General features: G+C 39.9%; 1 protein-coding gene across 2 annotated transcripts in view; it reads right to left on the reverse strand.

Annotated features, from left to right (window-relative positions):
• ITPR2 (inositol 1,4,5-trisphosphate receptor type 2) overlaps positions 1 to 25626 on the reverse strand; it is a gene marked incomplete at its 5' end in the record, with an annotated part of 265207 nt that overhangs the window by 178480 nt on the left and 61101 nt on the right. The window contains 9 exons of one of the 2 annotated variants that reach the window (XM_082485241.1): positions 576 to 761; positions 849 to 968; positions 2276 to 2448; positions 3434 to 3592; positions 4379 to 4520; positions 6711 to 6871; positions 7020 to 7119; positions 8514 to 8668; positions 16868 to 16912. In XM_082485241.1, coding sequence (XP_082341367.1) covers positions 576 to 761; positions 849 to 968; positions 2276 to 2448; positions 3434 to 3592; positions 4379 to 4520; positions 6711 to 6871; positions 7020 to 7119; positions 8514 to 8668; positions 16868 to 16912 — 1241 coding nt within the window. Of the gene's footprint in view, positions 1 to 575; positions 762 to 848; positions 969 to 2275; positions 2449 to 3433; positions 3593 to 4378; positions 4521 to 6710; positions 6872 to 7019; positions 7120 to 8513; positions 8693 to 16852; positions 16913 to 25626 lie in introns of both variants that reach the window. The other variant, XM_082485240.1, reaches the window with a different exon arrangement.

Consider the following 25626-nt stretch of genomic DNA (forward strand, 5'->3'; position numbering starts at 1 on the left):
ATCTCACTTTACAAGCCTGATGTCAGCCTTTCTGACATAAATCCTAAAAAATAACAGGAGCGACTGCTAAGCAAGGAATCAACTTGCCATTAAAAATGCTAATGTCGGGCTCCAGCCCCAACATGAAGACTAGGCTCCCTTTGAAACTCAAAGGAAGCATTGTTCAATGGAAGGCTGAAGCATTTGGACTATTTGTTTTCAATCAGTGTAAGACACTGTTCCGTGATCCCATTTCCCCTCTAATCCTCAGGCCATTCAGGGACAATCCTTCCTCAGAGCATACCTTGCTTCCAGGACAGCACAACCTAAGAATAAAGTCCCGTAAATAAAAGGTAAGAGGCAAAATAATAGGGAGACACGAAGAGCTGTCGTGAGCAAAGGAACTCAAGATTTGTCTGGAATAGACAGCAGATATTGTGATGCTTCCTACAGGAAAGACTTGAAACAAAATTTTAATCCCAGTTTCTGGCATGACCTGGTTTCCTTTTTTTGACATTGGCAAATGAACTGGATAACAGCAGCACTGGGGTCTTCAGAAAGTTTACATTTTCTTCCATTTGAATAAGCGGTTTTACCTATAGTAGGTAAGAACTTCTAAATCAGCTTTTGTGCCCTCCTTTGCCTCCTGAGCCAGATGCCTGATAGCTTTGCCATGAGGCTCCTTGTTACTGTCAATCCAGTAAAGCCACACTTCCTCTTCATCAATGTCATCCGATATGACTGGGCATTCCAAGGGATTGTCCATTTGCGTCGAAATCAGCCTGCAAACACAAACCATTCACAATGGAGCTACGAATATAACACCAGAGCAGATAACAAAAAGGTATGTTCCGATTACGGATGCTCACTTGGTCTGAATGAGAATGTCAGCATTCCCTGGGCTCAGCATAAACTTGCAGATGAGTTCCTGAGTTACTGGTATTGCTGTGGTGTTAGATACACACAGGTCTGATAGATAATCCAAGAACCTGCAGGCAGAAAAACACAGATGCAATAGAACAGAAGACTTAAAATACTACACAGAAACATGTAGCTAAAAGTCAGGAAGGCTTTAAATTTTGCAGCTCACGTGTTTTAGAGCATACTGCCACAATTCTTACTCACACGAGCAGTGTTGCAAGTCTACGAGACTCTCCATGAAAATAAGTGTCATAAGATCAAGCCTTTACTGTTCAGATTGCACCATGCTGGCAAGGTTCATTTTTCAAACATTTATTGCTCTTAGGACTTCAGCCTTAAAGAAGTGAATACACAGCAGCTGCACAACATAGTTATGCAACAAATGCTATGACATCCTCCACCACAAAGAAAAAAGTGACATGATATTGTCAATAAACACTAGGACCCTTCAGCACTGAGAAGGAGCTGATCTCATGTGGTTTCCTCTTCTTACTGACCAAACCCACCATAGTTTAGCATGGGAGAGGCAATGAGATTACAGAGTGAAGCAAAACAGCTGCAAACATATAGAGAATAATTGATGCAGTGAAGCACCAGGGCGTTGAGCAATATCCTTAATCACTAACAGGAAAACGGTATTCACAATTACAGAGGACATTATTTCACCTTCAGTACATTAATTTCTTATATTTGTATTATTTTGGTAATTTCACAACTGAAAATCCAATGAAAAAAATAGATATGTTTTCCATTAAAAAAAAACAAAAAACATTTCCTGTATATTCTGACCTAAAGCTACTCAAAAAGTTTTCCAACAAAGAGAAGTTCAAAGCCAGAATTTTTCATTTGGAAAAGATCTGGTCTAGGACCCACGTTCACTGGGATCTTCACTGCCCTACGCCCCTTTCAGGTCTGACCTGGAATCAGAACCTGCAGGAAAACTGATATTAATAAAAGCTTAGAAAAATGGACAACTGTGTAATTTGCACCAAGATTATTATCAGGGGAACCAACACAAGTGTCAGTTTCAAAGAGAAGCTACAGAGTTATGAGAAATTAAAGTTTGTTTGTTTCTCTTTGTCCCATTCTGAACTAAAAACAAATTTTCAAAATTGTCCTGTAAAGTATAAACTTTCTTTTCAGTAAGCTGTAGTTCTGAAATGCATATATGGTCAAATCCCAAGAATTACAGGTAGTTCTGATATTTTCTAGTGTGACACTGTACATGTGGTGGTTTTGTCTGCCAGGTCAAAAAAAAAAAATTAAGCTGGGAGAAAAAGACAACAAAACTATGAATAGCAGGCAGATTCACAGCTACTGCAAATATAAAAGCCTATAAATACAGAAAAAGAATGTTACATGGACCACTTCAAACCTTGGCTCTCGATTTCTTCTGAGTAAATTAACAAACGTCTCTATTTCTTTAGCCGTGATGTGTTTCTCTAGCAGTTTTCTGTTGTTGTGCAACAAAGCTGTGATGGTGTCTTCTGCCAGAATATCATAACCAATCTGGGACTGCATGACGCAGAAGTTCTTAGCAATATATTCCTGAAAAAATGAACATTCCCTGTTAATGTTCCCTGTGATGACCTATTAAGCAGTAATGTTTTTCTTCTAGAACCAGAAGCACCCAGCTCAATTAGCAATCAAAATAACCCTCAAAACTTTCCTCTCTGAACTGGCCTGAACAAAAGAACATCTGATCACTAAAATATGTACCCCAAGAAACAGATTCAATATCAGGGGTGATGAATTCTTCTTATTCTTTCATAAACCAAAGGAATGAATCCATGAAAATATATACAAAATTCAAGAAGCAGCAACCAATTTATTAAAAAGGAAAAACCAAAAGGTTTTTATAACATTTACGAAGCTTTCTTTCCCAAGTCTTCCCTCCTCCCTTTCCCTCCCTCCAAAACAGAAATATTTGTGTAAAGCATTAGGAAGAAAACAAAGAAGCCACACATAGCAGTTCAATCTTATCTCTAGTCCCTTTAGTCCTACAAAGTTAGTGCAGTTTTTCCCCCCTGAAATGTGTAAAGCACTTGACACCATGTTCTGAAATACTTCTTGCTCACAGGGAGTCTCCAGCAGTGGGAAATTAGGCTGCCTGGTACAATAACCTCTGGTCTGATTCACTGCCATTCATCTACATACATTTAAGCAACAGAAACAGACAGTTTTGCAGACTTCCCACTTCATAATCCAGAGTCCAAGAGCATAATTTTAATAACAGAAAGCTCATGAATGAAGCAGTGCACCCCAATCTCAGTCTGCAATCTGTGCAAGTATAAGGTGAACCTATGATATTCATTGGTGACCCTTCAACTCATGTACAAATGCCCATGAAACAAAAACACCATTTCTCAGCATGAGGCAGCATATGATGGTGACTTCTTACTACTAACCTACACAAAACCCAGTCCTTTCACCATTACCACAGAATCCCACTTGTAAGTGCAAGAGAGCAATGCCAAACCCGGGATATACAATTATAGAAATTAGGAGGAAAATTATCTTGAATACCACTGACCTGGTTCTTCCTATAGTCCTGTTGGGAATGTCTGAGAACTCTGTAACATAACCTTAACATGTATTTGTATGGAGCATATCTCTGGTCACCTAGGTCTTCAAGTCTCAGCATCGATCCTTCACCTTTGTCCTTAAAAGGAGCTTTGAGGATGCCAAATATCTGTTTAAATCAAAATCACTGAGAATGAAAATCAAACCCAGATTTCTGCTTAACTTATAGCAGTCAATGGAAACGTCCTCCAACAGGATCAGCACAAGAACCTTGTCGACCAAAGTCAGAAGTGAATCACTGCACTTACCTGCATACGACTAAATACAAGTAGGGGCACAATCTCAGACTTTACAGACTTATGCGTTTAGCTTTACATTTACCACCAACTCGATTGACATTGCTTTCTCTTTACTGCTATTCTCAGTTTTAAACATTGTTGGTTAAGGGCCTTAACTTTGGCTAATTAAGGATGAAAAAGGAGGATAATACTAGCTACTGTCCAATTTCATCCTTTTTACTCTTTTTTTTTTTTTTTTTTTTTCAGTAAGCTACTTAACGATAATAACATTTTGGATTTACATGCAAGTTTGCCCTCATACAAAGTCAGGGATCCATAAAGGCATCAGAATTTTTCCTATATGGGGAACACTTGCAGGATTGTGACCATGTTGCAAGCTTGTTTCAAATTTCGTCAACAACTTGCTATCAAATGTAGTCTTAAAAGTCATCAGAATCACACGAAACTAAGCTATCAGACATGACCCCTCATGATTCTATCTGATTCAAAGACCAAGAGGTGAGCCTTGACTAAGTAGCGTTGTATCTACCCGATCCAACCAGCCACAAACCAAATATGCTATAGGCCAAGTTACCTAAAAATAACATTTTCTCAAATCACTCTCTCCTACGATCTGTTTGTAAATACAAGCAAGTTATTAATACAGCAGGACATACCTGAGCCAATATGTTTTGTTCCCTCATTAATTTTTGTCGTTCACGGTTTGGCTTGGTAATGACCACATCCAAAACGTCCTGCCCATTATTAGGCACATCAGCAACAAAGAAAATGAGATCTTCCAGTAACTTGGTTACAAACCTAGAATGAATAGACAAATCATTATTATATACAGTCCTTCAACACTTGCTAGGATTCATTAAGAAAGAAAATCACCTTTTAGAACAAGCTTTATCTAGCACAATAGAACTTCAATCACTGCACAGTTAAGTTTGACATGTACTTAAGGATTCCAGACCTCAGTTCAGCAGAGGCTTAAATCCATCACAGGGATGTTTACCAAGGCATTAAACAACAACCAGAGGGGGAAAGGGAGAAAAATACAGGATGCTGGATTGATGCAGAGTATTCAGAAATCCAAAATCTATACCAGCTGGTCTCAAGGCCCAGGAACAGTAGAAAGACACTCTCACACAGCCTAGCAAGGATTTTTATACTTTATCACGGACATGGGTCCGTGAAAAAAGATGATGGACTCACTAGAGGAATAAAAGCATTCTGCCAATAGACTATTCCCTACTGACCCAAGAAACTACTGAAAAGTTACTATATTTGTTTCAGTCTTTGCTACACAAAAGAAGATTTGGCAGAAGCAAGTGCTAAAAAGGACAGAGGCAGTAGTAATTCCTTCTCTCCTACCTTCGGAAAATGCAAAAATAAAGGGGTCATTGCCTCCCTGTTACTAACATACCTTGAGAGGCATGCACAGAGAGAACTACGAATGCTCAGATTTCAATGAATCTCCCTTAAAAGAACTTGCAATCTTTTACAAACAAAACCCAGTGTGTCTCCCACCCTGGGGAAGCACCATCTGCATTTGGACAACATCAAGTCTATTATTATTAAACCTGCAGGCATGCTATGAAGGCGGCAGGAAGATGCCCAGCAGATTTTTGAAGTCATCTCTGGGAGCCAGACACAAAGCTTCCATTACCCACAAGAGGCAGCTAAACCCTCTGAGTGGGCCTTAGCTTTAGAAGTCTCAGCAAACTGGTGGAGAACAAACAGCAAGGTCGCCCACAACAGAAAAAGTAGAAAAGGCAGATGTAAGATGGAGCAACCAGGAATAAACTGTTGAGACCCCTACTTACCTAAGCAGGAAAGTGATAAGACAGGGAAAAGAGGGTTTTTCTTCTTCCAAAGGAAATCACAGGAACAAATAACAGCACTATTCTGAAACCACTCTGAAATGTTTTACATGTGCGTTGTACCAATCTGTCAACATCAAGACTTGACAATACTGGATTGCAGTGACACAGCAGTGCAAGGTTAATACAGGGATGTCACACCTTGCTTATGTCACATCCCTCTCTGGTTCAACTCAATCATGAAATGGCCCATCAGCTTTTCAAGGCTGAGTACCACCACCTAGGCCATTACAGATCTGCCTGTTATGATAAATCCTCCACCTGATATTAAACCATCTGGTCTAATTGCTACTGACAACTGACAGCAAAAATTCAGTTTTATCACCAAAAATTAACATTTTCAGCAAAAAGTTGTACACGATGCATGGTGGAATAGAAGTTACAAATTAACGTGGCCAGAGATGCTGTCTAATATTCAGTTTAACCACAGACAGCTGAAAACAAATAGCAAACTACATCACAGGCAGTGGGATATATTTGGCTACAATGTACAACAAAATCCCTTAATTCATGGGCGGGTGTGAAGAAAAGACATTCTAGGAAGGCTACAACTGAAAGACAGATGAATACAAAGGGTAAACACCAGAATTATGTAATATAGGAAAAGAGAACAGGGAAAAATAGAAATAAGAAAGGAAAGGAACTATTGACGAAGCTTCTTGGTCACTCTGAGATCTCCTTCTGCTGCTCTTGCAGTAGAACGCGCAGTACAGTGAACTCCACAGGAATCAGAAGTCCCGCCGTGCTGCCCACTGCATAGATGGCTTTCTCGTACATGAGAATCGACTGCAGTGGACCCCCACCTTATAGCTCAGAAGTGGTTTATCAAAGGAAATTAAGTCAAACCCTTGGCATTTGCCCAGGGAGCGACCATCTATTTATGTGGCCAGTGCACTGGGGAAGTGCCGTTTACCCCCATTTTACAGACAAGACACACACACCAGCCTGAGGTGCAGCAAGGACACTCTGACAGAGATGGAATCCATTTCCAGGCTAACACTCTAAGTACTGAAGCGTCCTCTCCCAGCTGCCTCTATGTCCACACAGATGTTACTAACATACTGCGATGTCATGAGTAGCCAAACACCAACTTAAGAGGGGAAAAAATCCAAAACTCACTAACCTCCTTTCATTCTGGGTTATTGTCCCATTCTCCAGCTTTTTAACAGTTGATGCTAGAACTTTGTTTGCATCATTGGCAAAGTCCAAGTCTCTGACCTCAGACAGAGGAACCGATACAATGGCAAAAGCTTCCTTGTCCTCTTTAGTTTGGCATGTCCCAATCTGCAAGAGTTTTTGGTTTAATACGGGTAAGCAATTCTGTTACCTTTATCCTAATTACTATGCATATTTTATATGTTAGAAGTGAGATCACCATTAGAGAACTTCAGGAATGAGTCTGGGATTTCAACCCCAAGACACACGTGTTTACCTTTAACATCACGGGCCTCTCTTCATCAGTGTCTATTGGAATGCTGGTGCTAGTGACCCAAGTGTTAGTGCATAAATGCCTCAGTCGGACATATGAGTTCCTAAAGGAGAACACAGCAAACAACAGGTTAGATGGATCAGTCCTGAGCTAAAGCAGGCAAGGTGGGATGCAATGCAACACATGACCTTGACATGAGACTTGAGGGCATGAGTCACATCAGCCACTCATAATAAAAGGGTGAGGGAGACATAAAAGATACTGCAGTACGCTTTTCCCTTGTCTCCTTCTTTCTTACCCAGAACTGAGCTGCAACAAGAACAAACAGCATCTTGGGATTATGCAGAATGCTGTTTTTAAGTATTTATATAAGCCTAGGAGTAAAGTATTCCTTAAAAAAAAAAAAATTAAAAAGGAAGGTGTTATAAAATCCCATCTAAATAGAAATGCATTTCATGAATAAAACCAATTCTTTTCTTACTATTTTTCTCTGCAAAGTAACAAACCCTTTCAACCTGTCACAGCACAAAAGCCAGAAAGTAAAACTGACCATGGTTTCACAGCTTCACCATTATGATCTGCAAACCCTTGTTCCAGGGAGCAAGCATTTACAGTACCAGTTCTCAACTGAAAATCAAGTGAACAAAAGAGCAGACGTGAGATTCTTCTAAATTCTTTCCATATGATAATCTGTGGCATTATCAAAAAGCAGAGCTGAGAAATCAATTACAATTTTTACTCTGAATTCTACTTTTTAAATATATTCACTGTGGTCTTCATTCACGCTCTCCCCTTCATGCTCATGGGCTTTGAGTATTCAAGTAAGCAAATTCTATGGCAAAACTTAGCATAGCAAGTACACTTCAAAGCTGCATACATTGGTACTTGTGAGTACCAAGCTTTAAAATCCACCCTCATGACAACTAGCCGCAAGTGTCTGCATGCCCATTCCATCACAACCAACACCGTGTGACTGATCTAACCAATCTCTGCTCAGCAACACAGTTGAAATTTCAAATATTCACAATTAAAACCCAGAAGCCACTTGCTGAATTCATTTGAATAACAAATGCATTCAGTGGCATCGTGATCTGTCAGGGAAACAGAAGCCCAGTTCACTTTATACATTATTTTGTTGGGAACAGTTCAGTTAGATCTATTAACAGTAGAGTTTTTTCAAACAGTGCACAGGGCTCAATTCTGTCCTCATATATTTCTGTGCAATGTTTAGCCTGTTATTTTTCTCTTCACAGACTCTCTTTAAGTGTCACTTGTTTTATCCTTATAATTATTTTACCCAGTCACAGCAGCAGTATCATGTTTTATACATCCCTTGTTTATCCATGAACACTCCTCAAATTTTAACTGAAGGATAATACTTGCTCCTGTTTGATTTTTTTTTTTTTTTGCTTTACTCACCAGCATAATGCTAGGAAGAAACCCTGTCAGTGCAGCAATATTTTTTGCCTTTTTTTTTTTTGCCCTTTTTTTTTTTACCTTGGAACCAGGCAATCAGCTCTCTGAAGAGTGGTGGCATCCAGTTCAAAGAGAGATGCGATGTCATTTCCATGTGGCACAGAGACCAAAGTATACATAATCTTCTCCCCTGCTTGGCGTTTCTTCTTTGAAGCAGGAAGGTCGCCGTCTCTCTGCTGATTAGGCACAAGGGTTATTTGCTTGCATCAGGGCCCATTATAAATTCTCCAATTACCTTGCGGACAAGTAATACATCTGAATTGTACTTTTTTTTTTTTTTTACGTTCTAGTAAGAATGTAGCATGACTGGCTTTGGAGTGTGTAACACAAAGGATGCACTTTGCCCCAGGCACATGGGGTCTCAGACAGTCATTATAACAACAGCAGGTCACAAGCTACAGAGAGACTGCAGTACTGTATACATTATTACTTGACACCTACAACTTCAAAAAACCTGTGGTAGTTGCAGACCCTTCACTCCCAACAGATGTAACTACACGGCGCTGGTTTGGAAAGGGTCAAAGTTAAAAGAGGGGAACTAATAAAAATTGGATTTTTTTAAAGGGGAAAAAGGGGTCAAAAAAAGTAAGCAATTTGCCTAACTCCACTGTTGTTTTATTTAAGTTCGGTCATTTTTTCCTCTCACATGTTCAAAATCACAGCAGCACGCTTCCCAAACAGCAAGGGCCAGAATATCCACTCCACGAAGATCAACTTGGCATTGGAAAGGGGGCACACACAAAACACCAGCTAGACCGTATTAGAAATCTTGGCACCCGCATTGGAGGCTGGATCCAACACAGGTCTGAGCGTGCCCACTGACGCTGTGCAGCCTAGTCTTCACGTGACAGATTTACATCGTGTTGGTGCCTCAAAAGAGGCATGCAAATCCAAGGTGGCGATCTTCCTCCTACCATCTGCTGAAGGTCCATGGGAATCTTGTGACCCAGCACCACTAAGCAGCCATCTTCATTGTCAGTCACCTACACACCTTTGTCTTCACAGACGCCAAATCCTACCTTCCCTGAGCACGTATCTTTGCTGGAAGGAGTAATTCAGAGTCTGTGCCCGTAACCACGCAGCAACCAATAGAATTACTGGCATAAGTAAAAGCTGCTCCTCTGGGGTATTGGGTTACACATATTACAAAAGACTAATAACCAATTAAGAGACTGGCAGCCCAGAGCCCTTCACGTACACAAAATATATCACGGGTGGAAAAGGAAAAGAGGAATGAAGAAAGCCAAAAGAGAAAAATCAAATGCTGGAAACCTGAAATACTATTATAATGATTTATAGTGCACCACTAGGCAAGAGATGTACAAAGCAATGTAAAGAGGCTAGACACTACTCAGTTTGCATTAGTACCTTGATTAAAGCCAAACTGTAAGGGATAATCAAGGGCAAAGCTTTGATTATTCATATTGCCAATTGATTAAGCAGCAAAATCAAAGATGAGTGAAACTATGTAAGAAATAGTTAGTTATAATCTCATTTCAAGGCGCTTTTTGAATCCTTCCAAAACGTCCATTTTTTCATTATCAAGCCTAAAAATAACCAGCTTTCCATCCCATTACCTCTATGAAGGATAGAGACAGTAGGAAGAAATCCTCTCAGAAATTTTGCTTAGGCTCATCTAGTGATCAAAGGATCACCACTAGTTTTTGAGAGGAAGGCTTGCTGAAACAAAGGGGAAACATCTCCTGTGTCTTGCACAAGAGTAAGCTCTTATCTGGCAGTCCTCATGTCCTTCCATACCCCACATGCAAAAATATTAAACAAAATTGCACATAAAAACTTAACCTGTATGCAAGGATTGAGAAAATAGCCAAAATTTCTGTGATTTCCATACACATTTTGTTTTACAAACTCAGGATGAGAGCCAAGGCAGGCAAACTATAAGAGAATCCCCTTAAGAGCTTAATAAGTGTGAGTCAGAGTCCAGCATCAAATGAAAATCTACATCCTAAGTTTCCAAACAAAAATGGAAAACCAGTTTAAAATTCAAGAGGTCTGTAAAGGGGGGAATGGCACAGGATAGTTCAGAACAGCATACAGACTTTTTGATGTTTCCAGTAACTTACATTCAAATCCAGTTAGAGTTTCTCATAAACTATCCAATCTACAATTTCCAAACTGAAAAGGCTGGTATACAAAAAGGCAGGACACTTCATAATTTCATGCATTTATTTTCCCCTGGGCCTCTGGGAAAAATACAGACCAAAATATGAAACCATATTTTACTCTGTGTCATGAAGGTGGTTGTCTTTTTGTTTTTTTTACTCACTCACAACATAATGTTTGACCATCTCCAATAAGTCATTAAGCATGAGCATATAAGCACACGTGCAGGTTTCTATGCCAGGAGACAAAGTCAAAGGCAGGGCTCCTGTGCTTAAGTAGTTTGTGCTAACCACGAGCTCTGTGAAGTTCATCCTGCAGTTTGGGGCTGCCTCCACTCACTCAGTGGTCTCCCCAACAATTCTATAGATGCCATTGAGCAACAGTTGGAACATCAGACCTAAATTCTGCCAACCAGGCTTGGCACTTGTCGAATCAGACCTGGCATATGAGCAAGAGTCGGTTTTCTAAAAAGAAAGTCCACTTCAACGGAGGGCAAGACAGTGTCCGTAACACTGCTAACTGCAATGCAAAGCTCAGCTGAGCAAAATCAGACCCACACAACAGCTGTGCAGTAGTCTCAGACTGGACTCCAGCACAAACCTCAGAAATCTCCTTATAATGCTATTTTAGGATCTCAGACACACCTCATAACCCAATGTGGAATACTAGTTAAGCACTAGTCAATGAAAAAAAAAAAAAAACAAAACCAAAAAAACACGTAACAAGAAGTGACCCTGAACTTGACAGCTCTGAAAACAACTTACATATAAGGAGTGCATGAGAGGCAGAGCAATAGTCACCACATATGAACATACATGGATTTATGTCTGAATTTATGTTTGACATGCCTCTGTGCGAGACAGAGAGAGAGGACGCACACACGCTTGCACACAGGAAGTTTCTTGTGATTCATTAAATTTAGTAATCAGTCACCAGGATCTGCACTTAACCTAGCCATTACTGAATCAGCAGATGAGTCTATATGGTGACATGGAAAGAAGTGAAAGTATTAGACTATTTAAAATTAATTAGACAATATGATCAGCTCAGGAGAAGCACTGCATTCCTAAGCTGATGAAAACGAGATGACATTTGCTTAGGTAAGAAACTAGTATACGAGCAAATGCAGCCAGCAAAACTGGATTCAGTGAAGAGAAGGGAGAAAAAGAACTGTAAAAGGTCTCAAATATAGAGAGAAGAAAATGTAACTTAAAGCAGCATGAAGAGGAAGCCAATGACCAGTTTCAGAGAGGTTGGTGATGCGGTCAGTGACAGCCAAGGAAAGCACTGCCAAGACTTGATTGTTTTTTTTAAAAAAAAAAAAAAAAAAAGGCAAGCAGGTGAATTACATGCTAGGAGTGTAGAGAAGTGCAAGAACAGTGGGTAAAACAATATTAGCAAATACTAAATTCCCCGAGGAAAAAAAAAAGTAGTTTTGATTGGCCCAGACTACTGGCAAACTAGTGACAGGCTGCCACAAGTCAAATCAGATACACATCCAAGGGGCAGAATGTCCAACAGACATAATACGGTGTTTGCAATTTGAAGGGTAAATTTAATGTAACTGGAGACAAATCCTGTATTGTAATCTGAGACAAAATAATCAGGTACAATCAGATTTGTCTTTCTCGAGACTCGTAGCCCAGCAGATAACCCTCCTCCACAGCTCTTAATATAATATGCTAGTAATTGTGACCTATCCCAAATCCCCATTATTCACCTCAACTGGGTATCATACCTAAAATTCAGGGGGTTTACATGGAGTTTTGCTTACGGATGGGCCTTCCTTTCAACTGCAAAAAGCAATACAGAAACATGACAGACCTGAAATACCTTTTCTTTTAGAAACCAAATCTACAATTCCAATTGGTAAAGACACCTCTTGTGGCATAGAGACAGACTAGGATAATGCCCTGCTCCTGAATGAATACATTAAGCTGCACTACAGATTTCAGCAGAAATTAAATTTAATAGCAGCCAGAGTTCTGAAAATGCCTGTTAAATCCAGTACAATGTGGTATCTCAATATGTTAACCCAGTTTAGGAGGCTCTTACAAAACCAGCATTTTCAGAGAGTGGTAATGTGAGCGGAACTCCATAGGCTAGAGAATTTTAAAAATTCTGTATGAAAAGAAAGTCGAGTAAATTAATGGCCAGCCTTGCTCCTGCATGTTATGAAGCCCTGGCAGACAGCACAGCAGTTAGCCTCCTATAACACCTTCGCTGTTGACTCATTTGTGAGTCATCGCATTTTTAGCGGAGACATCACGTTGCAATTCTGTTGTTAGGAGCCAGAGACATTCTGTAAGAAACAATGTATGCGTTTTCAGAGCTGATTCAGACCTGTGTGCAGCAGCAGAATAATAATAATGTGCCGGCATCCGTGTCTCCCCTTCTCCCCCCCCAGCCTCTCAAGTGGTCTGACTGCTGGCTTTATATAAGCAGAGACACTGCCATTTTAAAGCTGATAATTTTTTTTTTTTTTTCACATTTTTCAGATTGTTTATTGTAATGTTAATTCCTAACCAAGCCTTTAAAAAGAAACAAAAAATTCCCCAAGCCTATTCTACTTGTTTAAACTGCATCACCTGTGTTCCACATTATAAAATTTTAATTAAACAAACTTAGTTGCTGGAAGAAAAAATTAAAAAAAAAATTAATTTACAGTGTTTATCAGAAAAAAAAAAATCACCTGAGTTGGAAGCAAGAAAGATAACTTTGAATTGCAGAGTTGTTTGGAATTCATAAAAATAGGTAAATAGAAGTCAAAGGAGGTATGTCAAATCGCACCTGGAGGTCCATAGTAGAAGTGTCCAACAGACCCAATCCTAAGAAAAATCTCAACAATAAAAGCCAGTCTGGAATTGCTTAGGATTAGCACTCTCTCATGAAAATGCAGACAAATGGAGTTAAGGTACCTATCCAAAGACAGCCTTTAATACAAAGGCGCTAACAAATGCCAGGTTCCCAGCTGTTCTTGACATTTCCCCAATGTTTATTGCATTCTTCTGGATGCTGTACATTTCTGTGATTAGAAATAATAGACTACTTTGCAGCATAAAATACACCAATTTTGGCTTTAATGGGAGCTGTAACACAGAGCACCGTGTTTTGTTGCGTGATACGCTACAATCTCCTAGACTTCAAGAGATGAGGAAGCCTTTTTTTGATAAGGCCTTTAAATCACAGAAAGGTCTTCCCATTTAAAAAAAAATAATCTTCTGGAGTTTAGATGTGAGAAAAATTTGTAGAAAGAATATTAATCAACTCATTGTAAGGCCAAATTTTACCAGAAATAACAGCAGTGTTTCAAAAGACAATTTGGCCGGATTCTCAAGAAGCAGCCCATAAATGAGCAAGGAACCGCAGTCCAAACGTAGCTTTAATGCTTGGGAACAAAAGTCCTACTGACTTCCAGTAATATTTACGCTCTCTGGAGCCAAAACCCTTTCAGACTTTGAAGTCACTTAAGGCAAGGCAAAAAAAGATGCACTCAGGCAGAACCCAGGTGCCTATGCCCACCTACTGTACCACGGAAAATCCTTCTCCATCGCTGCTTCCTAAAATTCAGTTGCCTAAGCAACTGCGATCAGGACTTGTAAACCAGGCAGTGAACACGCACAGGGAGCCCTGTCGCACATTGAGGAGTTAAGGGTTGGCACAAAACACACAGATGGCTGTGCCGCCTTTAAAACCCAAACGACAGAGAAAGGAGCTGGTACCCTTTTATCCAACAGACCAGCAGAGAAAAGCAGAACACAGGCTGCAGGCTCAGTTTCTTCCCTCAGCTGAAAGGATCCAAGCATGCATCTCCCATTCCCCTACCACTCAGACTTCCAGTTTTGCTGGGGTAGGTCCACTTCCACCTGCCCTCTCTAGAGCAGATTTACTTCACGGGTAGTATTTCAAAATTAATTGCTTCAAAAGATGAAAAAGAAGATGCCTTTGCAGTGAATCAGTTAGGCAGTCAACCGGCAGAAGAAACACTAGATGAAAACCACCTAGCAAAGAAAGCGTGTGTGCTCTAGGTTATGTGCATATTGGATACAAGACTGACATAGCTGGCCCTTAAAGAACTCCAAATAATATAAGATTCTTGTACTTTTGAAGGGTAATTTGAAACACTGCATCATTGTAACATAAAAGAAATTCCTGCACAGGGATGCGAAGCTTTCCTGCTCAGTTGCTCAAGGCCAGAATGAAGGCTTAAAATAGCCATTGCAGACTCATGCTATTTCCAAAAAGACTATAAAGGGGTGAAGGATACAAATGGATTTCTACCATGCTAAAAAGTGCCTGTAGGCTTGGATTTACACGGAGGCGTTACCAAACGTCGTTAAGAGTCGTTACAAAACATTTTTCGCAAGAAAGTGCTGACTGCATAAACTAAAATTTCCACAGAGACATCAGTTTTGATCATCAATCAGTTTTGATTAAATTTTCATCAGAAGTATTTTTCTAATCTGATTTATCCGATCTGGATATTTGGTTGAAACCAATACCCAGAGGGATTAAGCCAAACTGTTAGAGAAGTCACCTTTAACATTCACGTTCAGATTACTCTTGTGTCTTCTTCCTTACCCAGTCCAGGGAATATTTAACTATTTAGATGAACAGGAATTGCTACAACTGGAAACCCTATACTATATCTAAATTAGTATAGTGTGGTACAATAGGATTGGATCCTTGGTGACGAGGACCTAATATCTACCCTGTGCAAGTTTTCATAGGTCTTACTTTAGGCTAGCTGTAGTCTGGTTTTCTAGGCTGGGCACCGTGAAAAGTAACTTTTTACTTTCATCCAGCAGAACACCAGTTTACGGACTCTGAGATTGTTCTGAAAAGTGAATTGGGAGTGTTTTAAACATGGAATAATCAGGAGATTTGATTCAGAACTGCCGTCATGATGTGAACTACAGTGTTAATGCAGATGCACGTCTACAAGACAAGCTCTACTGTTCAGAGCAAGAGCATGAACACAAGCAAGCACACTGCTGACTGGGGTATTCTAGAACTTATCTCGATTTCCCTTCAAAAGCTCCACAGGCTTCACGTGCCATTCCAACACAAAAGAGAAACAACTATTGGAACTTCCATGTTTTCATGAGAAAGAATTCTCATTTTTCTGGACAGCTTAGCTGTTATTGCTATATTACCATTAATACCAAATACCAGAAAATATGGAAAACCAATGTTGCCAACTTCTACATAAGTCTCCATTTTTATTAAAATTGCAGTCCCAAAGGCATGTGATTGTGTAAGAATCTCGGGTTTCATTTCATGAAAAAAAAAAATTAAATAAATTCTTCCCCACACAGAGAAAAACATGAAAATGTGTCTTCTAAAAGAAGAAAAGCCAGAAGGCAAACAAAGAAATTAAACAGAATTTTTTTCAAAGATCTTAGCATTTTCAAGGCAATCCCATGAATTTGATGGAGGAATGACTCTTTTTTGGACTATTTGCTGTCTCAGTAACAATAAGATTCTCCCAGGGTTTTAACCCCACTTCCTTCATGTGTTATAAACTACAACACGTCTGGCCTTGCCTCGTTAGTTAGAATTAGCTAGCATGATCTTGACATTGCACAAGGCAAAGGCTGTTGCCTCCTAGGCAAAGGGCACAAGGCCTTTGTCCAACCCATCCACACTGCAGCAAGGACAACTCGGATCCTTGAGAAGATGTCACGCTAGCGTTGCCTGAAGTGTGGCAGGCTTCAGACTAAGCCTGTGCCTGATTATCTGCATGCGTGTATTCAATACAGGCAATGAAAAGAGTCTCAGCATGTTCTTAGATTTTGGAGCCACACTTGACTGACAAAGATGCCCCAAGGGTTCTCGTCTCCACTACTGAATCGGAATTGGCATATAAGTAACCAGACTTGCTTGTCCCCGGTTTTCTAGCTAAAGAGGGCGGTGGGTTTTGCCATGAAGTAATACATCTGATCTGAGGAGAATTAACACGTTTCCTATCTGCAGTCAGCAAGCAGAACAGCTTCCAACTAATGCCAATTTGATGCAGAATTTAGGTAAGTTTCTTATCATTTGCCTTATGCGAGGGAAAACTTTCTGTAACGCCAGTTCTGAGTTGCACCCTAGCTTACACAGGATGCAGAAAACAATCTCAGCAGCAGTGACATATAAATTAAAAAAAAAAAAAAAAAAAAAGCTATGAAGGACTTTCATATGTTGGGTTGTACTGGGTTAAGGATAGAGATTTCCCAGATTATATGCAACACACAAATTCCACTTACCGATGTTTTTCCTTCACTATTGGCTTCTGGATAGTGTGGGTTAAGCTGGAAAAGAAAAGAAGTCAAATACTATCTTGATAGTTTTAAGACATTTCAAAACTCAAGCAGAGGGGTTGGTTCAGTTCTCTATTATGTATCCACCCCACAAAAGGACAGTGCAATATTTAGAAGCAGTATGAGAATGAGAGCATAAGAATTACCGATTCAATTTCTGACTTAACTGGCTATGTCCTCACTTCAAAAAAGTGCATCTTGCAATCAAGCTTGTTACCTCAAGAGAGGAATCTTAACTAACCAAAACCAAAAAGAATGATGGATAAAGCACAGATAGTTATTAATCTAAACACAGCAAGTTACAGTCACCCACACACATACACACGCAACCCCTTCCAGGATTGACCTTGAGCTGATATATTGAGATAAAAACTAATGTGCTTCATGTCTACTAAGTTTTTACGGGAAGACAGTGAACTCAGAATAAACACATCTTTGAAACAGGAATGGCAATGCCACTATACACAAGTGTTTAATTACTCTGTGATTCTGTTTAACCATTATTAATGGGGATAATATTTTCTATGTCATACCAGGATTATCAAGCATTAATTAATAACTAAAGCAGTATGAGAAGCTTGGATGAAAGAAACTATATAATAAGTGTAAAGTATTACTATTTAACAGTGCTTAATATGATTTTATTTTTGACAAGGGAAATACGTAGACTAGAAGATGAGGGATTAAGTAGGCAGATATATACTCAAATAAACAAACACACATACACCCACACACTGGCTGCACATTAAACCTTTCAAGATTTGACTTACATAATGAAACAATTTTGCCTCAATATTTACCATATTTCCTGACACAGGATATGCCTTTAAAGCATTGAAAATGCTGAAATGAAATTATTAGTTAAGTAAGATAATTTAGTTTTTAAGCAACGACAGCATGTGTACATCTTACAGATAAGTACAGTCATTTTCTTGGCTTGAATTTGGCATTACCGGCAAGGAAGAGCCAGAAGTGAATTGCACAGGCCAAGCTGAACGAATCCCAATACAACTTTTCAATATCACGTCATCATACATCTAACATTACACAGACAACCATTGTGAAGAATTTTTATTAAGTTTATCAGTTTTTTATTAATACTGTATAATTTATATCCCTTTACCCAAAAAAGCCAGCTCCTCCCCACATTATGAGCCTGAAGAAAGGAGGAAAACTTTTAGATATTCCTAAAATTGCTGAAAATAGCTTCTCTCGGTGTCATGACTTGACGTGTTAACACAGAAATGACCAAAGGTTTATTCTCCTGTCTTCATTTCAGTATTTGCATTAGTCACTGTGTTACCCTCACAAATCTAATTTAGAGAGCCTGCTTTCCTCCCTGCATTGACACCTATCCCAAATCTTGCTTTTTGCTCCTCTGTGACATTCTCGCACAGTCTTCTAGCTCCAACTCCCACCTACTTCTGTTATACAGCAACAGGAATAGGAGATGAACACTGAACAACAGACAACTAGAAGAACTACGCATATACATACATGTATGTATACATATATCTGTAATTATTTTCATATAATTTTGGTTTCTTTGTAAGTTCTCACACTTCTTTCAGCATTACCCTTGTTCACCTGACACCTTAGAAAACTTCTGCCCATTCTAACAGCCAAGCTCAGCTCTCTACCTTTGGTCCTTCATCAAGAACAGAGAAAATTAGCGGGCAGTGCTCCTTAGTCACAGCCACACACAGGTGCAGAGAAGGCACCAGAAGGCTAAATTCAATCCCACCTTCAAATTCTGCTGGTTGTAAGGGAGAAAAAGTCTGGGTCATCTCAGGTTTGTCACTAGACTCAGCACAGAGAACCATGCATTGAGGACCAGATGTTCAAACAGAATAAATCTATGATGTTTCATTGAAGGGCACGAGTGAATACAGTCGTCTACCCAGTAGGAACTGGGCCTTGAATTCTGCTATTCTTCAGGTGTTTGCTTTCAACATAATGATGCTTTAAAAAAAAATAAATAGCAACAACAGGAGAACCTAGGAAAATATCTCTCTCCCACACCACTTCTTGCCTACTTTAAAAATGACTAAGCAGATGCCCTCAAATTTCCAAAATAGTTCACTTGCGGACAGTGGCTGAGGGAGACAGAAGGCTCAAATGAAAAATAAAGTGCATCCTTAATGACATTTTTTCTTGCCCCACCGTAACAGAAATAATAAAAATAAAAAGATGTTGTTTAGAGAAAGTTTTGAAACGCTGACGTTAAACAGTAAACACAAGGGAATGCAGTTTTAGGGCTGACGTTCATGGCCCCATTTTTAGCTGTGCTGAGCAGCTGCCACTTCCATTTTCATTTCAGCTGAGGTTGTTGGTGTTGAGCATCTCTGAAAAATCAGACTATTAGCTATTATCCCATACTATATTCTGCAGGTAGAGGGGCATAAATCATGTAGTGTTTTATGTCATATTACACCTGTTCCAAGTCCTTTTCGATATCCAAGTACAGCAGAATGAGCTAAGGACTCAGAGACAGTCTTAAGACTCCAAAACCTATTGCTTTTTGTGATTTATGCAAGATCACCTCCATAAGCCTCCAAAACAGAAGAATCCTTGAAAATAACAACATTAATAATTTTTTTCCTTGTTGCTAATGAAATCAAGTAAAATTCTTTGCAGGTGTTTAGAAAGTAAGAACACTATGCTAAAATGAGCCTCATTTAAGCTCAACCATCTTCAAGCTTTTTTGTGTCATTGGAGGTGTTGAAGTTGCAATGTTACTGAAGTGCGGCTGAAATATAGTACCGTATATTTCCATAAAATGCCACTGGAAGGTGCACGCAGTCAGTACACAGTAAGAACACAGTGCATTGTAAACTCCAGAGCCCAAGAGTGATTCCATCAATCATTATTGTAATAGCTTCATTATACATCTTTTTTTTTTTTTTAGAGTATATCTCCAAAAGCTTCTTTTCCAATGCAGAATAATCCAGAAATCCTAATCCTCTGCTGCTTGTTTTTCAACAAACTTATGTAGAGCCATTTTTCACCTTTACATGGATGGGAGAGGAAAAGGTATCACAAAATGAGAGTTCAGCTTCCTCGTGGCTGAAAACTAAGTATCATCACACCTTGAAACTCATTTCATGTTCTGGCACGCACATGAGACTCACCTTAACATCCCAACACTCACCCATTACATAAGGCCACACAACATAACCACCTGAGTAAATGGCAATCGCTATGTGGTGGTAAGGGAGGCGCAATCAAGTAACACAGACTGCATTAGTAGAGAATAACTAGGGAAGGGCAGAGGAAAATTCACATCGGTGAAGCGGCACACTGGCCACTTCATAGTCGTCGTGCTCGTCCTTCACCCCACTGCCACAGAGAAGGCCAGCTCTGTTGTGGGGATTTTGCAGTTGGGCAAGGCTAAGGTAATCAGCTCTCACAGCTCCTATGACAATGATTTACGACACCACAAACACTTCACCTTTTCCAGTTGTTTATACGTATGAACCCAGGTCCAACTCTACTCATCCAGCACCCTACATAAAAATCTCCTAAACTCCAGAAAACGGGGCTACCACATCAACTTTTCTTTTACATCCCAGCACCATGGAAGACATCAGTTTCACACAGACAGGCTAACCGTTGACTTCGGTGCTGTATGAGCTTTTCCTCATGCTAAGGCCCTATCAACAGGTAAGAACCACTGTAACTGCAAACGCAATTTTGCACAATATAGTTCACAGGAAATATCTGGGACCTCAACTTGTCTTGGTCTCAAGCTACTGAGCTTGGAAGCAGGCAAGCAAACTTGTCAGCAGACAAGGACAATCAGTGCCACGAGACAGCCACCACCACCACCCAAGATCATGTTTTTCAACACTAAAATCACTGACTATTTTGGCATTTATAGAAAGATTTGCAACTACAGAGAAGATAATACATTCTTCAAGCCTAAACAGAACCTGCATTTACTTGCAACGCTTTTCTAAGAAGTTGAATTCCCAACTCATGATCTACACAGGGTATCTGCAAGAGCGTGAATGTCAGGGTCAGCATTGAAGGTGGTCCTCCTGGGTGTAAAAAAATTGATATCTCCGATAGATTTCATGTTCGGCCTTTGTGCACGGTGGCATGTAAAAAGAGTAGATGTACAAATGCACACATATACCAATATACTCGTACTGTGGGAGCACCAGAAGGCCCCCAGTATAGAGTATGTGTGACAAACACATAATAGAAGACAGCTTTTACAGGTGGAAAACTGAGGTATAAGACAAAGTCTTTAACCATCTCTGGTTAAAATAATTTGGAAGAGCAAGGAATCCCATTCCTGAGGTTTTGCCTAATGCCCTCATAATGTGATCATCCCCCTGTACAGTCTGCATAGTAGGAAGACAACTTTCACCGATGTGTGTTTGTGTATTACTTCTGGTATTTGGCACTCAAAGAATGCAAGTAGCCTGCTAATCCTGAGAGGTATCCTGTTAGATCGAGCGCCAGAAGTCCCAGGCTGTGCCATCTCTACTGATGACATCTGTACTGATTAAAGCTAGTCAAAGTTATATCTTAAAGTTTTCAATACATAAGAATTTAACACTGCATAATCTCCTGAGGTTCTACCATTGAGCAGAACAACTTCTCACTAATATGTTACTCCTGGCTTTAGTTTTATTTTTGCTTCTTCACGTAGTAAGATACACTTTACAGTCCAAATACTGAATTATGAATCTCCGTTCATACTATGGACAGTTTGACATCTCACCTTTATACTGAATGCTGCTTTCCTAGGCAGAGGAATGCATGCGAAGTACCCAAACAGGCTATTTTTGGACACTCTTAATTAAGAAGGAGAGAGAGAAGTTTGGGGAAAGATACACCCATGCTGATTTTAATCAAAATTTGTTGACTAGGTAAAGGATATTTAAAACATCTCATCAAGGAAAGAATTAGATTGCCAAATTTCAGCTGAATGAGCATTTAAACGACTTGGTTAAAACCCAGATTTAGGAAGGAAACCTTGACAGACAAAGAATAAAAGGATCTCATTCAGCACATGTAAACAGTTCCCATTTCATTTGATAACCAGCCTGTTAACACACAGCCTGTTACCCAATCAACAAGGGCAAGTGTTTCATTAAAAAAAAAAGCTACCACAAAAGAAAAAAAATCCATTTCTCAAATCTTTCATCTTCATTAAGCTTGCTTTCTTCTTTGTTAATGTCATACTGATTAGCTTTCAATAAATCTAAAGGACTTTTGCACAATTTCAAAGACTTCAGTGGTATTCAAAGGATTTTTGCCATCTTATTAACTTGCTGGAGAAAGACTGGCTGCGACTCTACCTCGATAAACCCCATTCAACACTGCCACAGCATCGGCACAAAGTTCTTGATAATCATCGTCTGAGGAAAGTTTAAAAATCTTAAAAGGCCTTTTATTTCAGGATTGCATCTTGCTGCTGTTTTGCTTATGAGCCGTGTCTTAGCAGATCAGACGAGTTTCCAGGGACTGCTGGGAGAGCTGAATCTTTTCGCCGGCTTCAGGCCCCCCATGTGGCGCAAGCAGAGTGGAGTGGGCAAGGACAGCCGTCCCTGCATGGGGGAGCTACCTGCCAGTCAAAAAATGGGATGAGAATCAGCTCTGACACCTTCCTGTCCCAATTGCTCACCCTCGTCCTAAGAAGAAAGGACAGGTCATGTCTTGATGGCATTTTTCGCTGCTGTATAAGCAATGGCAGGCCAGTGCTTTTGTATGCCTAAATCACCGCTGATTTAAAGGTCTCACATCAGCAGCATAAGCTGGAGCTGCCGCAATGCATAGCTGTATGTTTGGCCAGGAGAGAGTGGTGACTGGGAAAGCCCTCCTGTGACCAAGGGCAGAGAACCTGGCCACCACTGATGCCTGGTGCTCAGTCCCACACAGCTGTATCCCATTCTGCATAGGAAGTCAAAAGAAAGGAAAATGCCTAAGGGATCCTTTAGTCTAACCTAAATGCTGGGCCATAACCTCAGTACGCGCTTCAGCAGCTCCATGCCAACATGTGCTATATAAAAAAGCATCCTCATCGCTTCAACGGTTACGTTCTAAATATTAGTATCTTACATGCCTTTCAGTGGTTCTTCCAGAAATAACTAGGGATGACTGAATTAGACATTACTGAAATTTATACCATAAAAAAAAAAAACAAACAAAACACACACACACAAAAACCCCAACAACAATAAAAAAAAAAAAACAAGAGAAGCCTTCTAAACCTCCATCAAGCATCAAAAATAAAGAAAGAGAGGCACAAGTATAACTGAATAAAAGCTTCTTAAGTAATGTTGAAATAATAAGAAAAAAAAAATGCACTAAAGAACAGACCACATGTCTGCATTTGCTGTTTTGGAACACATCAAAATGCAATACCAGCAGATGTTGTATTTTTAATAACAGAAGCAGTCCTTATAACAACTAAATGACAATAAATGCTGCGTTAATGGCTTACACTTCCCTTCCCCCTAAAGCTCGTATGTATACAAACATGGCTCAACTGCGGCCAACTTCAGACAGGACTGAAAAAGCCTAGCTGAACACAGGCCCACAGATCACTACTGCAAAACTAGTTGGCTGGGGACAAAAATCCTTCCTCCAAGATCCAGATTTCTGAATGCATTTGCACACTGACAGATGGAAATGTTCCTAACTTCCACCAAAGTCAAGACAAATCAGGTCAAGAAATTTAGCTGCATTCCCAAGTTTCTTAATAACCTTGGAAAATCTAGCTAAATGGACAGCTTCTAACTCTGTCACTTTAAAAAGCTACATCCAAGTCTGCAGAACAGGTCAGACTGGCTCTGTAAATCAGTAATCCATCCTCCTCCTCTAGTCGCTGGATCTCTTCCATCTCTTCACGCATAGCTGTAAATTATCCATCACTCCTTATAGAGCTTTAAAACAAAACCACACTCTTCCCATGAGACAGTGAAAAACAGAAATAAGGCTTATGGTGACGAGTTCACCCTCACCTTGGCAAGCCCTTTTTCTTACAAGAACCTTTAATCACTGAGCCCAACGGATAGAAACTAATCAGAATGCGGTATTAACATTTAACGAAGAGACTGGAAAAAAACAACTCAAACGGAAGATTTTGAAGCAATCTTCAGGTAAGGAGGTCCCGCAGCACCAACAAATTAAATGTGTGAGCAGATGCATGAAGGCCTTGGTGGATGCTGCCATCTCCTGGTACCTTCTCTGGTTTGCAAACCGTTATCCTGGAGCAAAATGTACCTGCACATCTTAAAGAAGGCCATTTTTATCCAGTTATTTGCCTATACTGTTTCTAAAGGCAGAAAAGAACCACGAAGCATTTACCACTATACTCTCCCCTCCTCCGCATGAGCTGTATGATCAGCAGATGAATAAATTTTTCTGCAAAGGCTTGCTTTCATGTCATCCCCAAAAATCCCACTGGCAAACAGTGCTCCCTTTTTGCTTCCTGAACACAAAAGATCTCTGTCAGTAGTCCAATTTACAAAAAAAACACTCATCAAGAGGCCTAAATTATGGCCTACAAATATTCAATCTCAGTTGCCTTAATAAAACGTCCTACGCAGTACTCCCATTTTCCACAGCAGTTTAAGGTGAAAGAAAAGTAAGTCCATAAAACTACAGGAAAAGTTTCTCCAGGGCTCCAAGGGGTAATCCTGGTTTATAACCTCAAGTTTAAGAACTGATTTCCCTTTTACATTTTTTTAATCTTAGCTAATGCTGAGGATGCTATTACTCACACAAATATGTAATCTTTCTTAAAAATCTCATTAAACTTTTTGTTTCCTATTCTTGTGGCAGCGAGTTCCACTTCTTTACTATGTCCTATTCAGAAAGCAGGAGAGGATTATTTTCTATCAATATTAACTTGAACATGCACTCAGCTACCTTCACCATAATCCAAATCAAGTGATTACTACAACAGGATTAAATTTATTATGAAGAGTATGGGTCTGTTCACACGGATAAATTCATATTATAATGGTATATATCACATAGCAGGCTAATATTTTTAATAGTGAAACATAACAGAAATCAATTTGAAAAAAAAACCAGAAACCAACATTAACAGCAGTTCTCAATTTAAAGTGCATAACGTACATCAGCTTCCCTGAAAAGAAACTTGGGCAACTTTGACAGAAAAGTAGAGTGAGATAATACAGGGAAGAAATTATTTGGGAAAGACGAGAGAAATATCAGTAACTTTTATTGGCCATTGATTCAAGGGCTCTCAGCAAGTGGTTTACACCACCACAAGGTGAAATTCAGCTGCCAATCCCACAATGGCAGGACCTTTGACACTGGCTTCAGCAGTTCCTGTTAACCCACCCCAACCACTTGTGCCCCATGCTTTAGCCCAGTGAGCCTGTTCACAGCGCAGGCTACTCCCTCTTCTCCACACCCTGGAGCCTGTGCCAGCACCACCCCAGCGACGACACATTGCGTCATGGGACCACAATCGAGTACCTGCAGAAAACACGACATTTCTGCAAGCCTGCATTGCCACTGAAGCGCTCTTACCGCTGTAGTACAGCCTTGGTGAGTTGGACTGGACTTCCTGTTCGGTTTAGAATATTTGGATAATTGTTATGCGCGTGTAACACTGTGCTGCTCAGGGCCACTGGCTTCAATCATTCCTACTTTCAGAAGAAACTCCGCTGAGCATCTAGTGCTGAAATAACCCTGAATCTGGAAGTATGTTTCAT

The sequence above is a fragment of the Vanellus vanellus genome, assembly GCF_965231255.1.
Source record: "Vanellus vanellus genome assembly, chromosome: 1".
Classification (NCBI taxonomy): Eukaryota; Metazoa; Chordata; class Aves; order Charadriiformes; family Charadriidae; genus Vanellus; species Vanellus vanellus.